The sequence below is a fragment of the Thermobia domestica genome, chromosome 4 (assembly GCF_964235325.1).
Source record: "Thermobia domestica chromosome 4, izTheDome1.hap1.1, whole genome shotgun sequence".
In the NCBI taxonomy this organism is placed as follows: domain Eukaryota; kingdom Metazoa; phylum Arthropoda; class Insecta; order Zygentoma; family Lepismatidae; genus Thermobia; species Thermobia domestica.
Window position 1 is genome coordinate 266,678,174 of NC_137457.1, and position 17,513 is coordinate 266,695,686.

At 38.4% G+C, this 17,513-nt stretch overlaps 1 protein-coding gene across 2 annotated transcripts in view; it reads left to right on the forward strand.

Moving 5' to 3' along the window:
• LOC145683502 (ABC transporter G family member 23-like) overlaps window positions 1-17,513 on the forward strand; it is a 259,118-nt gene that overhangs the window by 190,280 nt on the left and 51,325 nt on the right. For both annotated transcript variants that reach the window (XM_081754841.1, XM_081754842.1), the window contains exon 11: window positions 8,550-8,884. In XM_081754841.1, coding sequence (XP_081610967.1) covers window positions 8,550-8,884 — 335 coding nt within the window. The remainder of the gene's footprint in view (window positions 1-8,549; window positions 8,885-17,513) is intronic.

Sequence of the window (17,513 nt, forward strand, 5' to 3'; positions counted from 1 at the left end):
AGGGTGCGCGAGGGCGAGGACAAGTTTCGGCAGCGAGGGTGAGGATGCGCGAGGGCGAGGACAAGCTTCGATGGCGGGGGTGAGGGTGCGCGAGGGCGAGGAAAAGCTTCGACGAAGAGGGCGAGGGTGAACGAGGGTGAGGGCCAAGTGTTACTGCGGGAGCGAGGGTGCACGATGGCTAGAGACAACTTCCTTCAGGAGAACGAGGGCACGCGAGGGAGGAGGACAAGCTTCCTTAAAAGCAACTGTTTTGGAGTTTGCTGTTTGACCTCTTTTGGAGAGAGGCAAAATTTAAAATATCATCTGCCATGTTCCCTAGATGAAAAGTTAGTGTCATAGCAAGGTTATACATTAATCGTATTTTTCCTTTCAATTAATTGCAGTAGACAATTTCTAGTGTGTACGTACATAATTATTAAAAATAATAATGCAAATAAGAATAATATTTGATTTTTCCCATGAAAGTTTCCGGGTAGAAATAGCGCTACATTAAGAAGTAAGTGTGCCTCATTGTTGCCCTCCCTGTGCTGGAGACGTTTTAGATAAGAAGTGTCTACTACACTGTCATGTTTAAAGAGTGTTGGTAGATAGACAGACAGTCACTCACGTCATTCAGCAGTAAATGACAAGAGCGCTGATATCTGAACAAACACAATTAATGAGAGAACCATCAGAATGCAGTAGATCAGATGGAAAAAGACTTGATGGAGTGACTTTGGTTCATAGATGGCCATTTAGCTCTGGACTCTCTCTGACTCGGGCTCATTTTTTTCAACTGGGCTCTCGCTCATTTATTCCTTTGGGAATCGTGCTCGGGCTCACTTCCCTCAGTTGGACTCGCGCTGACTTATTTCATTGGCGCTCGGGGTAGTGCTTAATTATTGAACCCGAGAACGGTCGAGCGCGAATGCCGAGCTAGCAAGCGTTGGGCTCGTGAGTTTGGATGCCCATGAAATGGGCTGATTAATAGCATACATCCTCCTCCAATGTCCACCACTGATGAAGTTGTTACAATTAATCGGAATTTTTAACTTTTCATAGTTTTGTGACAGCCCAAACTATTATCTGAATCGATATTTGTTAAAATAATGTCAGTCACTATTGTATCGATTTTCATTGTTTCTGCTTTTATAATCTACGTGGGTAGAGCTATCGTTTAGTTACAAAATAAATATGTTTTTTCTTGTCCTTAAATAGAAATATCTGACACGTTAATACTGAAATTTTGTTAAAAGAGCTGCTTTAACAAAATAAATTTAATTTAATAAGTTCCACAAGACATAAGTTGTTTATGCAGCTGAAATTTGCAACTGTTGACTGATTGCCGTTTAGCGTCCTCTTTCGTCGGCGAGGCTATATGAGAAGTGGACCTATAGGTTTAACGCGGAATTCGATCCACTGTCGTTCAATGTTCTCCCACTCGGAATTGTCCCCAGGACCCCATGCACCAAAGGTTCGCGTGCAAGCCAGCGAGATAGGGTTTGTATGTTGTGTTGTTCAATGATTTTATTAGGAATAAAATACGTCACAGGATGATATACTGATTGTAAATATTATAGTGCAAGTATTGAACGATTGTGTGGTAAAAGGAGAAATATAAATTTGGACAAATTAAAAAAAAAGGCCTAAAAAAACTGTAGGATATATGAAACATATAAAACTTAGGAAAAGCCACTTCAGCAAAACGAGCAGGATTTTGTTGTGGGTAAACAGATTAATCATATTATTATTAATTTCGCACAAATGTGCCACACATGGGCGGCGATTAGGGGGGCAAAGGGGGACAGTTACCCCTCCACTCTTTTGAAATGACCCATTAATGTCACTATATAGTTTCATTTGGAAATATAAAGTTTTTGTATGTATTAAGGTTCATAGAATGAAAATGGTGCCATAAAATATTTCCGAGTGATAATTCGACAATAGTGTTCTGAAGTATTTTATTTGTTTGCTGACGAAGTTTCAAAATTAAGCTCTTTAGATCTTTCCCTTTGAATTTGTTCAAATTCCTCAGTTACGCTACATACATCAGGGATGGCCAACGTGTTGACTGTCAAATTCTGACAGATAGTCCGCGGCAGTCACTCTACCGCCACTCATCAAACCTTGATTTCACCCTCACCCTCATGAGAGCCGCCCTTGTGTGGCTGAATACTTATGCTTGCATCGTAGTTCAAGGAACATTTTGAAGTAAAGGCATTGGATACTGTTGATAATGATGTACACGTCACTATCGACAGACATCTCCATTGTAACAGTTGTTCCATTTTAGGTGTTCCACAGTAAGTTATACGATGATATGTTTAGTTTGCTTTTCTTTATGACGTATGTTAAGCAAGGGCGGATCCAGGACGGACTTCTGGTGGGGGTGGTGGGTTGTAATACTGCTACTTAGAGCTACTTTTAAGAGCTCCAAACTCTGGGATGCGTTTTATTTGTATATATAAAATAAAGAAGTTTCCTCTTCTGGGAGGGAGCGATTGCCCCCTGGATCCGCCACTGACGATAAGGAAATAATTCAACAAATAGGATGAATAATTGATGCTCTGATCCTCACGAAAAATGCCCTCTCGAGGCCTCCTCACCCTCAATTACCCTCGCCCTCAATGATAGGGCGAGGGTGCGCGAGGGCGAGGAAAAGTTTTGAGCACGAAGGCGAAGGCGAGCGAGGATAATGGACAACTCCTATCGCAAGGGCGAGGGTGCGCGAGGGCGAGGAGAAGCTTCGACAGCGAGGGTGAGGGTGCGCGAGGGCGAGGACAAGCTTCGATGGCGAGGGTGAGGGTGCGCGAGGGCGAGGACAAGCTTCGATGGCGAGGGTGAGGACAAGTCTCGGCAGCGAGGGCGAGTGTGCGCGAGGACGAGGACAAGCTTCGATGGCGAGGGTGAGGGTGCGAGAGGGCGAGGAAAAGCTTCGACGGCGAGGGCGAGGGTGCGCGAGGGCGAGGACAAGTTTCGGCAGCGAGGGTGAGGGTGCGCGAGGGCGAGGACAAGCTTCGATGGCGAGGGTGAGGGTGCGAGAGGGCGAGGAAAAGCTTCGACGGCGAGGGCGAGGACAAGTTTCGGCAGCGAGGGTGAGGGTGCGCGAGGGCGATGGACAAGCTTCGATGGCGAGGGTGAGGGTGCGAGAGGGCGAGGAAAAGCTTCGACGGCGAGGGCGTGGGTGCGCGAGGGCGAGGACAAGTTTCGGCAGCGAGGGCGAGTGTGCGCGAGGACGAGGACAAGCTTCGATGGCGAGGGCGAGGACAAGCTTCGACGGCGAGGGCGAGGGTGCGCGAGGGCGAGGACAAGTTTCGACAGCGAGGGTGAGGGCGCGCGAGGGCGATGGACAGTTCCATTCACGAGGGCGAGGGTGAACGAGGGCGAGGGCCAACTGCTACTGCGAGCGCGAGGGTGAGTGAGGTCGAAGTAAAATGAACATCTATGGTGTGGACTGCTTTCCCTGCAGTCCTTTCGCAGTTTTGACAGTTTGCGCAAGCGCGTTCTTCTCAATTTGTATCCGTCTGCTTTGTTTGACGATGCGCGCGTATATTCAGACTTGCCAACTCTAGGGAAATCTCCCCTGGCTAATCCTAAATAAAATATTCAGTTTCTGCTTTTTAGCTGCGAGTGGCATAATCTCCCTTTCTTTGATTAACAACGCTGAGTATACTTGTTTGTCTACTGGCGGGGTGTTTCTAGTAGGCAAGTGATATATTCTGTGCAATAGTGGATTATATTAATTCTTTGAAAATGCGGTATTCCGTTCCGTGAGTATTTGCGTTGCGTCGTGCGAGTGATCTGGTGTTACTTGTGAATTTTGTCTTCTGTATCAGTGTTCCCAAAAGACAAGTGAAACTACACAACTATACAACAACTATGAAACTATACAATTAGAATTCCTGCAGTTCTTTTAGGGTGGTCTGTTTCATCCTTATCTTCTTGTGAGTGCATTGGTGTTCTGTGACGACGTGCGTGTATTTTTTCGTGCTTTGTTGTGGGTCCACATCTTGTGTTTGTATAGGGAAAATGAATAATTCAGTAGAATATCTAAAATCTATTCGATTTGGTAGTTTAACATTGGCAGAAAAGTGTGAAATTAAAGCACATGGGAGACCGACTCCTGTATTAAACATAACACAAACTGCTGTAAGTCGTCAAAAACAGTACACTAGGTGTTTCAATACTGAAATATATAACAAATATGAGTGGATATGTGGGTGTGAAATAAGAAATGCACTTTTCTGTTTCCCTTGTCTTTTGTTCGGGATTGACGATGACGAAGCGAACATCGCGTGGGTTGAAAAAGGAGTATCGGATTTGAAGAGACTTCATGACAAAAGCCATAAACATGAAATATCTCGGAAGCATGTTAATCATATGTTAAATCTAGCCACAGTTGGTTCTGTGAACATCCAGACTTGTTTAAGTCAAGGCTATAAAGACTCAGTTGAACGTCATAATAGTCAGGTGCAAAAAATAGGGACACTCTTTCAAAAATAGTTAACTGCGTAAAATTTTGTGGTTTTCATGAACTAGCGTTAAGGGGGCATGATGAGCGTGAAGGATCGAAAAATCAAGGCGTGTTCATGGGGCTGATTAAATAAACATCTGAACTAGATTCCTTATTGAAGTCTCATCTTGACAGTACATCAGCATTTAAAGGGACTTCTAAAAGTATTCAAAATGAGTTACTTCAATGTATGCTAGAAGTCACCAGGGAAAATATAATAGAAGAAATTAAAGCTGCCGAATATGTTTCTCTTATGGCTGATGAAACAACTGACATTGCAGATATGTTTCAGCTTGTTATTGTCTTAAGGTACTGTACTGCAGAAGGTGTTCCTGTGGAAAGATTCTGGGGCTTTTTTAATCCAAATGGCCAAAATGCCGACTCCATTGCTGAATGCATACTTTCTGAAATTAATCAAATCTTAAAACAAGAAAGTAAACTTATTGGCCAAAGCTATGATGGCGCAGCTGTAGTGAGTGGGGCTATAAATGGAGTTCAGGCCAAAGTGAGAGAGGTATACCCTAATGCTTATTTTGTGCACTGATTTGCTCATCAATTGAATCTTGTGATGGAAAGAGCCACCAGACAAAACACTAAAGCCAGAATATTCTTTTCTAATCTTTCTGCTATCCCGGCTTTTTTTCTCGCTCTCATAACAGAACAGCTGTTTTAGATTCCTGTGTTGCCAAGCGGATACCCACTGGTGGACCAACTAGATGGAATCTTAAATCTAGGACTGTTAATGTAGTGTATGAAAAGCAGGAGGAACTGAAAGAATGCTTCCAAATTTTGTCAGAATCCGAGACCTCAAGCACCGCAACAATAAATGAAGCATCTGCCTTGTTGGGTTATCTCCAAAATGAAGAATTTTGTTTCTGGCTAAATTTTTTTTCACTTAGTTATGCCACATCTTGATATTCTATATAACCAACTACAGAGTCGTCAAATAGATGCAGCAAAAGTCCAATCATATTTATCTGCCTTTACTACTGAAATTAATAAAATCAGGGAATCAGTAGGACTAATTGATACCGAAACGCAAAGTCAAAACAAAAGGAGAATTGTTTCAAACGCACAATCAAGAACAGCCGCAGCCAAAGAAGTGTGTGATGTTATTTTAAACGAAGTGAACCTGCGCTTCCATTTTACAGACCACTTATCCATATCTTCACTTCTGCAGGAATCTAATTTTGATCAGTTTAGTGCTACCTTTCCCGAAGAAATCTTCAATATATGTACAGAACTCTTTCCTGTGTTTGATAAAGATAAACTTCATACAGAACTTAGTGTAGTTTATGCAAGAGAAGAGTTAAGAAAACTTGGTGGTGCTGTGAATTTCCTCCAATATATTATAAACAATAGTCTTGCTTCCGCTTTTTCTGAAGTGTTAAAACTTTTGAAAATATCCATAACATTGCCCCTAACTACTAGTGAACCTGAGCGATGCTTTTCTACCCTTAAAAGAGTGAAAACTTTTCTGAGAAATACAATGGGAGAAGAACGGTTAACAGCACTTGCCATGTTATCAATACAAAAGGAAATGGTTGAAAAGATCCCTAACTTTAATAATAGAGTTATTGACAAGTTTGCTACAAGGAAGGACCGTCGTATGGAATTAATTTTTAAATAAGGTAAGTGTTTTATTTTATGCAGCCCTCCTAAGTATAAGTAGCACGAGCCGCCACTGGCTACAATAGAATACCTATGTGTCTTTGTCCACATGTAAAATTGTGATCTCTTTATTTGAACTGATTTTAATGTTTCAGTTTTTCTTAGTTATTTTTTATCTAAGTTATTTGTGCTTTGAGACAATATTCACAGCTTCCACTTAATTTTATCCGCATATGTTGAAATACATGATCGATTACTGTTTTTATTCAACGTATTAACCTTTCTTTTTTAAAAAGAAATTTAGGGGTTGAAGGAAACTTAAGACCTCCCTAAAATAAAGACATTTCTAATTCATTCAATTTCGTATAATCAAATTCACTGCAAATATCAATGAAAACAAAATTAAGGGATAGCACCTTACATTGAGAAGGTTTGAAGATAAGTGACATTTATTACAATAAAATGAAAGAAGTAATACTAATTAAGAAAACAATGAATATTATAAATCCTATTTATGAACATCAAACGCCTTAGTGCGTCAAACGTCTATTTGCTAATAATAAACAGTCACACTAGAAGATGACTACCTGCGTCATTGTTTCCTTGCTTGATTCTAATAGATGTCGCTAGCATGCAGGCAATTTGGTGATTTAAAAATATTGTGGCTATTTAGTTGCAAATTTAAAACTACTTTTCTTAAATAATTATTTTAAAACAGAACAAGGGCTGTAATCATACTTAGATCTGGACATTAATATTTCTGTATTTCTACAGTAATACGTTGTGAGAATTTTATTTGCAATTTAAACTGTATTGTTCCAATTTTATTTATTTGATATTAGATAGCGATAATACTGAACACGAATATGCTTCGTAGTTTATTATTAGGACAAATGCCGTCACAATGTTTAGATTTGAGCATTAACATTTGTATAGCCGCGTGTTGGATGGTGGGCAAATTTAAAAAGAAAAAGAAAAGAAAGCTTTTAATTAAGCACGGTTGTAACTTTGAGTTGTATAGCTGGCTGAATTCTCAGGCACAACGACTAGTTTGAATTAAACTTAAAATAGAAACAATATTTATTTATTTATTTATTTATTGAACAGATTCCAAGATACGGTATAATTGCACAGAGAACTGTTAACAAGCAGAAACACAAAGAAAAAAGAGAAAAAATATCAACAACAATAACACCAATAATGTCAACAAAGAGCGCAAAATGGAATCTTTGAATTTTACGTCGCTTGTTTATGCGGGCTAGGCTAAAGGAGACGGAAAGAGCGCAAAAGTAATATTATCTGGCAGCTTGAGTTTAATTGATCTGCCAAACATCGGATAACTCGAAAAAATGTCCACATGAGTTTTTAGATGATTATAATAGTTCGGTATTCTGTAAGAAAGAAACTTCTGTATCATAACTAACCTAGAACTGGTAAGATAGAATAGGTGGGTCTTCCGGATTTTCCGGGAAGGGACACGTAAAGATAGTTCTTGAAGTAGGGTTTCCGATCTTGAGTTTCCATTAACTATCTTATGAAGTAATTTCAGGTCAGAGTTATTTTGTGTACTTCCGGGGTCTGAATATTAAGATATCACAAGAGTTTCTCCTTAGGTAATATTCGAAGTGCGGGAATATGAAAGTGTACTACTGCAATAATGAAATTAAGAATAGAATCAAGTCGAGAAAGATGTGTAAGTGCGGCCATGGTGCATATGGGAGAGCAGTATTCGATCTTGGGCGCTATTGGAATTTTGTAGAATGTTGCCACAGTGCGTAGTTCAGTGAATCGGTAAAGAAGCCTGAACACGTACGCATTAATTTCTCAACTATTGAAGAGATGTGATCAGAGAACATGAGTTTCGAATCAAAGATAATACCAAGATCATTATCACTAGCAGAATATTTGATTGTCACTATATTGAAAAAACTAAAAATACAACAATGTAAAATAAAACGACCATGCCACGAAATTCTCTAAATTAGTGAGACTCTGATAATAAAGACAGTCAGTTGCATTTGAAACGTTAGAGTAAAATAAAAAATATGGACAAGAATACTGGCGTGCTAAACAAGATTGCCGTATCTATACTATACCTAAAATTGAGAAAACGACCATCAAAGTTTTTGTTCTTGACGCTTCAAGTATGCAAAACTCTTTTTTAAAATCATGTAGCACTCTACTAAAAAATGTATTAAAAATGTTAAGGCAGAAGATTTTCAATATATTTTTTAGTAGAGTGTTACATGAATTTTTTAAAGAGACTTCAAACGTCAAGTGCAAAAACTTTGATGGTCGTTTTCTCAATTTCAGGTTTTGTGTAGATACGGCACTCTTGCTTAGCACAGCAGAATATGAATAGTAATGCATAAATAATAATAGTTCATAAATTACTGTATTATCCTCAGCGTTGCAAGTAAGTCTTTTTTTCTTTATTATTTTTCAGATATTCAAACAATGCTCTTCATGAAACTAATAGTCTTGAGCACAATTGAAAAGTTCACTCAAAAAGTTGCCGATTATTATACACTGAAGATAAAGATGTCTTATGCTATCTTTGAGAAGTATATTTTACAAATTATTGTGAATAATCTGTTAGATGCTGATTTTAGAGAATTGGTTAAATTCTGTGATCCAAATTATAAAATGCCTCCGGAAATGGAGTCAATAATTACAGCCAGTATACCACCCGATATGATTGATCTTTTTAGATACAAAGACTATTTTTGCAAGGTTACAAGCAAAAAGGCTATCGTAGTGAATGAATTTCATCCCGTTTATGTAAGTTGTATAGTTTTTTGTACTAAGTTTTTTTTTTTTAATTTTCATAGATATTTCAAAATGGCGTACCTGAATATTCATAGCAGACATGAGTTTAGCTCAACTGTAACTTTCTATGAAATTATCCGTACCTCTCTCTCTCAGGAAACAAGCGTTTGTATTATTATGCCGTGCAGTATCAGTTTTTTTTTTTTTTTTTTTTACCATTCTTCCCGCTTATAATTCTATGCTAAATTTCTACACTAATTTCCGTGAATTTTGTTATTTTATAGCACAGCCACACACACAAAAAAAATAATAAAAGTTCTGTGCAGCGAACTTCAGGATATGGATTCGATGTATTTTGGTACACAGAATCCAAATTTTGAAACCTCAGGACGATCGATCGTGTCAATTTTTTTATGGGCAAAACCTTTAGCGATTTTAGAGAGGGAAGGTACACGTAACATAGCCATACATAAATACAAACGTTCTGTGCAGTGTACCTCAGGATATGGATTCGATGTATTTTGGTACACAGAATCCAAATTTTGAAACCCCAGGACGATCGATCGTGTCAATTTTTTATGGGCAAAACCTTTAGCGATTTTGGAGAGGGAAGGTACACGTAACATAGCCATACAAAAAATACAAAAGTTCTCTGCAGTGTACCTCAGGGTATGGATTCGATGTATTTTGGTACACAGAATTCAAATTTCGAAACCCCAGGACGATCGATCGTGTCAATTTTTTTATGGGCAAAACCTTTAGCGATTTTAGAGAGGGAAGGTACACGTAACATAGCCATACATAAATACAAAAGTTCTGTGCAGTGTACCTCAGGATATGGATTCGATGTATTTTGGTACACAGAATCCAAATTTTGAAACCCCAGGACGATCGATCGTGTCAATTTTTTATGGGCAAAACCTTTAGCGATTTTAGAGAGGGAAGGTACACGTAACATAGCCATACATAAATACAAAAGTTCTGTGCAGTGTACCTCAGGATATGGATTCGATGTATTTTGGTACACAGAATCCAAATTTTGAAACCCCAGGACGATCAATCGTGTCAATTTTTTTATGGGCAAAACCTTTAGCGATTTTAGAGAGGGAAGGTACACGTAACATAGCCATACATAAATACAAACGTTCTGTGCAGTGTACCCCAGGATATGGATTCGATGTATTTTGGTACACAGAATTCAAATTTCGAAACCCCAGGACGATCGATCGTGTCAATTTTTTTATGGGCAAAACCTTTAGCGATTTTAGAGAGGGAAGGTACACGTAACATAGCCATACATAAATACAAAAGTTCTGTGCAGTGTACCTCAGGATATGGATTCGATGTATTTTGGTACACAGAATCCAAATTTTGAAACCCCAGGACGATCGATCGTGTCAATTTTTTTATGGGCAAAACCTTTAGCGATTTTAGAGAGGGAAGGTACACGTAACATAGCCATACTTAAATACAAACGTTCTGTGCAGTGTACCCCAGGATATGGATTCGATGTATTTTGGTACACAGAATTCAAATTTCGAAACCCCAGGACGATCGATCGTGTCAATTTTTTTATGGGCAAAACCTTTAGCGATTTTAGAGAGGGAAGGTACACGTAACATAGCCATACATAAATACAAACGTTCTGTGCAGTGTACCTCAGGATATGGATTCGATGTATTTTGGTACACAGAATTCAAATTTCGAAACCCCAGGACGATCGATGTGTCAATTTTTTATGGGCAAAACCTTTAGCGATTTTAGAGAGGGAAGGTACACGTAACATAGCCATACATAAATACAAAAGTTCTGTGCAGTGTACCTCAGGATATGGATTCGATGTATTTTGGTACACAGAATTCAAATTTCGAAACCCCAGGACGATCGATCGTGTCAATTTTTTATGGGCAAAACCTTTAGCGATTTTAGAGAGGGAAGGTACACGTAACATAGCCATACATAAATACAAAAGTTCTGTGCAGTGTACCTCAGGATATGGATTCGATGTATTTTGGTACACAGAATTCAAATTTCGAAACCCCAGGACGATCGATCGTGTCAATTTTTTATGGGCAAAACCTTTAGCGATTTTAGAGAGGGAAGGTACACGTAACATAGCCATACAAAAAATACAAAAGTTCTGTGCAGTGTACCTCAGGATATGGATTCGATGTATTTTGGTACACAGAATTCAAATTTTGAAACCCCAGGACGATCGATCCTGTCAATTTTTTATGGGCAAAACCTTTAGCGATTTTAGAGAGGGAAGGTACACGTAACATAGCCATACAAAAAATACAAAAGTTCTGTGCAGTGTACCTCAGGATATGGATTCGATGAATTTTGGTACACAGAATTCAAATTTCGAAACCCCAGGACGATCGATCGTGTCAATTTTTTTATGGGCAAACCCTTTAGCGATTTTAGAGAGGGAAGGTACACGTAACATAGCCATACATAAATACAAAAGTTCTGTGCAGTGTACCTCAGGATATGGATTCGATGTATTTTGGTACACAGAATCCAAATTTTGAAACCCCAGGACGATCGATCGTGTCAATTTTTTTATGGGCAAAACCTTTAGCGATTTTAGAGAGGGAAGGTGCACGTAACATAGCCATACATAAATACAAAAGTTCTGTGCAGTGTACCTCAGGATATGGATTCGATGTATTTTGGTACACAGAATCCAAATTTTGAAACCCCAGGACGATCGATCGTGTCAATTTTTTTATGGGCAAAACCTTTAGCGATTTTAGAGAGGGAAGGTACACGTAACATAGCCATACTTAAATACAAACGTTCTGTGCAGTGTACCCCAGGATATGGATTCGATGTATTTTGGTACACAGAATTCAAATTTCGAAACCCCAGGACGATCGATCGTGTCAATTTTTTTATGGGCAAAACCTTTAGCGATTTTAGAGAGGGAAGGTACACGTAACATAGCCATACATAAATACAAAAGTTCTGTGCAGTGTACCTCAGGATATGGATTCGATGTATTTTGGTACACAGAATTCAAATTTCGAAATCCCAGGACGATCAATCGTGTCAATTTTTTATGGGCAAAACCTTTAGCGATTTTAGAGAGGGAAGGTACACGTAACATAGCCATACATAAATACAAAAGTTCTGTGCAGTGTACCTCAGGATATGGATTCGATGTATTTTGGTACACAGAATTCAAATTTCGAAACCCCAGGACGATCGATCGTGTCAATTTTTTATGGGCAAAACCTTTAGCGATTTTAGAGAGGGAAGGTACACGTAACATAGCCATACATAAATACAAAAGTTCTGTGCAGTGTACCTCAGGATATGGATTCGATGTATTTTGGTACACAGAATTCAAATTTCGAAACCCCAGGACGATCGATCGTGTCAATTTTTTTATGGGCAAAACCTTTAGCGATTTTAGAGAGGGAAGGTACACGTAACATAGCCATACAAAAAATACAAAAGTTCTGTGCAGTGTACCCCAGGATATGGATTCGATGTATTTTGGTACACAGAATTCAAATTTCGAAACCCCAGGACGATCGATCGTGTCAATTTTTTTATGGGCAAAACCTTTATTGATTGTAGAGAGGGAAGGTACACGTAACATAGCCATACATAAATACAAAAGTTCTGTGCAGTGTACCTCAGGATATGGATTCGATGTATTTTGGTACACAGAATTCAAATTTCGAAACCCCAGGACGATCGATCGTGTCAATTTTTTATGGGCAAAACCTTTAGCGATTTTAGAGAGGGAAGGTACACGTAACATAGCCATACATAAATACAAAAGTTCTGTGCAGTGTACCTCAGGATATGGATTCGATGTATTTTGGTACACAGAATTCAAATTTCGAAACCCCAGGACGATCGATCGTGTCAATTTTTTATGGGCAAAACCTTTAGCGATTTTAGAGAGGGAAGGTACACGTAACATAATAACCATACATAAATACAAAAGTTCTGTGCAGTGTACCTCAGGATATGGATTCGATGTATTTTGGTACACAGAATTCAAATTTCGAAACCCCAGGACGATCGATCGTGTCAATTTTTTATGGGCAAAACCTTTAGCGATTTTAGAGAGGGAAGGTACACGTAACATAGCCATACATAAATACAAAAGTTCTGTGCAGTGTACCTCAGGATATGGATTCGATGTATTTTGGTACACAGAATTCAAATTTCGAAACCCCAGGACGATCGATCGTGTCAATTTTTTATGGGCAAAACCTTTAGCGATTTTAGAGAGGGAAGGTACACGTAACATAGCCATACAAAAAATACAAAAGTTCTGTGCAGTGTACCCCAGGATATGGATTCGATGTATTTTGGTACACAGAATTCAAATTTCGAAACCCCAGGACGATCGATCGTGTCAATTTTTTTATGGGCAAAACCTTTATTGATTGTAGAGAGGGAAGGTACACGTAACATAGCCATACATAAATACAAAAGTTCTGTGCAGTGTACCTCAGGATATGGATTCGATGTATTTTGGTACACAGAATTCAAATTTCGAAACCCCAGGACGATCGATCGTGTCAATTTTTTATGGGCAAAACCTTTAGCGATTTTAGAGAGGGAAGGTACACGTAACATAGCCATACATAAATACAAAAGTTCTGTGCAGTGTACCTCAGGATATGGATTCGATGTATTTTGGTACACAGAATTCAAATTTCGAAACCCCAGGACGATCGATCGTGTCAATTTTTTATGGGCAAAACCTTTATCGATTTTAGAGAGGGAAGGTACACGTAACATAGCCATACATAAATACAAAAGTTCTGTGCAGTGTACCTCAGGATATGGATTCGATGTATTTTGGTACACAGAATTCAAATTTCGAAACCCCAGGACGATCGATCGTGTCAATTTTTTATGGGCAAAACCTTTAGCGATTTTAGAGAGGGAAGGTACACGTAACATAGCCATACATAAATACAAAAGTTCTGTGCAGTGTACCTCAGGATATGGATTCGATGTATTTTGGTACACAGAATTCAAATTTCGAAACCCCAGGACGATCGATCGTGTCAATTTTTTATGGGCAAAACCTTTAGCGATTTTAGAGAGGGAAGGTACACGTAACATAGCCATACATAAATACAAAAGTTCTGTGCAGTGTACCTCAGGATATGGATTCGATGTATTTTGGTACACAGAATTCAAATTTCGAAACCCCAGGACGATCGATCGTGTCAATTTTTTATGGGCAAAACCTTTAGCGATTTTAGAGAGGGAAGGTACACGTAACATAGCCATACATAAATACAAAAGTTCTGTGCAGTGTACCTCAGGATATGGATTCGATGTATTTTGGTACACAGAATCCAAATTTTGAAACCCCAGGACGATCGATCGTGTCAATTTTTTTATGGGCAAAACCTTTAGCGATTTTAGAGAGGGAAGGTACACGTAACATAGCCATACATAAATACAAAAGTTCTGTGCAGTGTACCTCAGGATATGGATTCGATGTATTTTGGTACACAGAATTCAAATTTCGAAACCCCAGGACGATCGATCGTGTCAATTTTTTATGGGCAAAACCTTTAGCGATTTTAGAGAGGGAAGGTACACATAACATAGCCATACAAAAAATACAAAAGTTCTGTGCAGTGTACCCCAGAATATGGATTCGATGTATTTTGGTACACAGAATTCAAATTTTGAAACCCCAAGACGATTGACCGTATCAATCATATTTTATGGCCGAGAAACACGTGTGCTCTCTTACGTACCAAAATTCGCTGAAAAGTTTTTTACCCATAACAAAAAATGGACACAATCGATAGTCTTGGAGTTTCGAAATTTGGATTCTGTGTATCAAAATACATCGAACCCATACCATGAGGTCTACTGCAAAGATTTTTTTTTTTTTTTTTTTGTATGGCTGTCTTATGTGTATTCTCCGTATGCAAAATCGCTAAAGTTTTTTGCTTATAAAAAATTGACACGGTAGATTGTCTTGGGGATTTTGAAATTTGGGTTCTGCATAACAAAATACATGGTATCCATACCCTGGAGTGTACAAAACTTTCATTTGTTTGTTTGTGTGTGTGTCGGAGGGGGGGTGGCTGTGCTATTACGATTTCCTTAAATGTGGCACTCTAAATGTTTGTGATACTTCATGTAGTTTGGCAAGCAGATGGGTGAAAACTTTGTTTGTTTAGAGCAATTTGATATCACAGACCGTTTTGAGAGATATGATAAACATCGGTTCAGCTTGCAACACTGCTTAAAATTTATATAATTGCGAGATCTTGTTATAAATTGTAATTATCTCTGGTGTTTATGGTTCTTGGTAAGATGCCAGCTTCGTCAAGTTTTTTTTTTCTTTTGTGAGCAATTGCCATGTGCATGGGTTTTGTCGAGGTTCATTCCCGTTCCTTCCCACTTTTGTCATTCCACTATTATCATCATCATTGCAATATCTCCTAGCTTCGTTGCATAATTGAAGAACGTTAAACTAAAAAAAGAGAAAGGAAAGGAAAGAAAGAAGTTTAACTTCTAAAAGTTGTTGCTGTAATGATATGAAAGCAAAGAAAAACAACAATATTTTTTAGGGATGGCCAAAGTTTTCCGGAATCCACATTTCGGAAAAATTCCGAAATTTTCCCGGTCAGAATTTTCTAAATCCCAGATTTTTTCCGAATTTCAGAATTTTTCCGAAATCTGGAAATTTTCCGAAATCGGATTTTTTCTGGATTCCGGATTTTTTCCGAAATCGGATTTTTCCGAATTCCGGAATTTTCTGAATTTACTTTCCGGATTCCGGAAAGTAAAAATTCCGAAATTGCCCGTGCCTGATATTTTTATATATTTTCCACAAATACGCAATTTTAAGCAGCGCAGCAATCTCAATTCCCATTTTTTTCATATCTCTGTAATAGTTTAACATATCACATTGCCCTAAACGGCAAAATTATTTCTTTGTCTACTGGAAACCCTCTAAGTAATTAGATATGATACTTTTTTGAAAAGAAAAAATGAAAAAAGACGAAAGAAATAGAAAATAAAAGTTTCCATCCCTCTAACTTGGTTCCTATTAATTAAAATTACGTCCTACTAAAAACAATACAAAATTTAGCATTTTTCTTTTGCTTGTTTTTCATAAGTGAAAGGAGATAATGAAATGGAAGTTCCTACAATCATAGATAATGTTCTACAACAGAAAATATGGACCTGAAGAATTTTTAGTGTTGCCATCCATAGAAATTATAGTGTTTCTAGAATAACATTTCCCCCCAAAATCTAAGTTAAGGCAGTGACTAGAGGAACGAACTCAACTGCATTTGAATATGTATCATGTTGTCCTGGAATCCTGTGAACTACTTTTTAAATAACAGTTGTGTTTAGTTTGTAATAAACAAAATAGATTTAACATACAGTTATTAAAATAAAATATTTTAATAATGTTATTTTAAAAGTAGTTTATAGGATACCATGTTACGTCACAAACAGGATAACATTTGCGTTTTTATACCCACCTTGAAATCAGAGAATATCTGAGAGTCCTCTGGAGAGCATTTAAGGGAATTACACCCTGTAAGGAAGCTCTTTCACAACCACTGTGCTTTGATGAAATATGTATTTTTGGGTCGCTTATGTACGGATTCCTTTCCGCTGATATGGATCGCCACTCCATGATTTTTCGAATTCGAAACAGCACGTGTTGAAATTTAATTTTTCCATGATGTTGGACAGCTCTAGCTCTGAAACTATGGACTTTTCCCATAAGTTCGTATGAATATTTCTTTCTTATTGTGATGTGAGAAATCACTTCTTATAGTTTTGTTTGGTTGACCTTGGGACAAACTCAAAGTTGACAATAGACAATGACAAAAGAAGCAATTTGAAGATAGAAAGTGCGTAGTTTCGGAGATAGAGGACACCGGAAATTTGTCCAATGACCATCACTCGATAGCGAAATGTCAGATTAAGGTCTGATCAAAAGCAATATTCATTATTCACATGATATTTCATTATTGTAGGAATGGGTTGGAAGTAAGGGCGGCACAAAAGTAGCTCCAAAACAAAAGTAAGATAATTTGTGCATCTGAAACAAAAATTGCGACGAGAAATAGTTAGTTTTACGCAGTAAAATTGTTTCGAGTACGGTTTGGATGGGAACTGACAGTGGGAAACATTGAAAGGGATGGTGGGTTATCACGATAGAAGAAATCTCAGGCTAGGAACTATGACACGAACATGCGACAATAAACTATTATATGATATGAATATTTACGAAAGAAATAACAGGCAAACGCAGGACGTCAATATATGCATCTCGCACGAACAAAAATAATTTTGGCAAAGCTGTGGACCTACGACGTCTTTCAGTGTTGGAAGACGTAGACCTACGACGCGAAAAGAGAAAGAAAACTGATCACAAAGGAAGCTATAACACGGCCAACAAGAGATGGTCTCTGACGTTTCTTACCACATGCGGTGGAACATTGCAGCCCCTACTTTGATACCAGTGTTACCAACCACGATCACTCTGTCTTATACCACTAATTAAATTGCCACTACAGTTGCACCGAAAAAAACCTTGACACGCGAGTAGTAGCAATGTCACTGCGAGCTGTCAGAGACGTTCTCTTACTGGACGCACTATAGCTGCGTAATC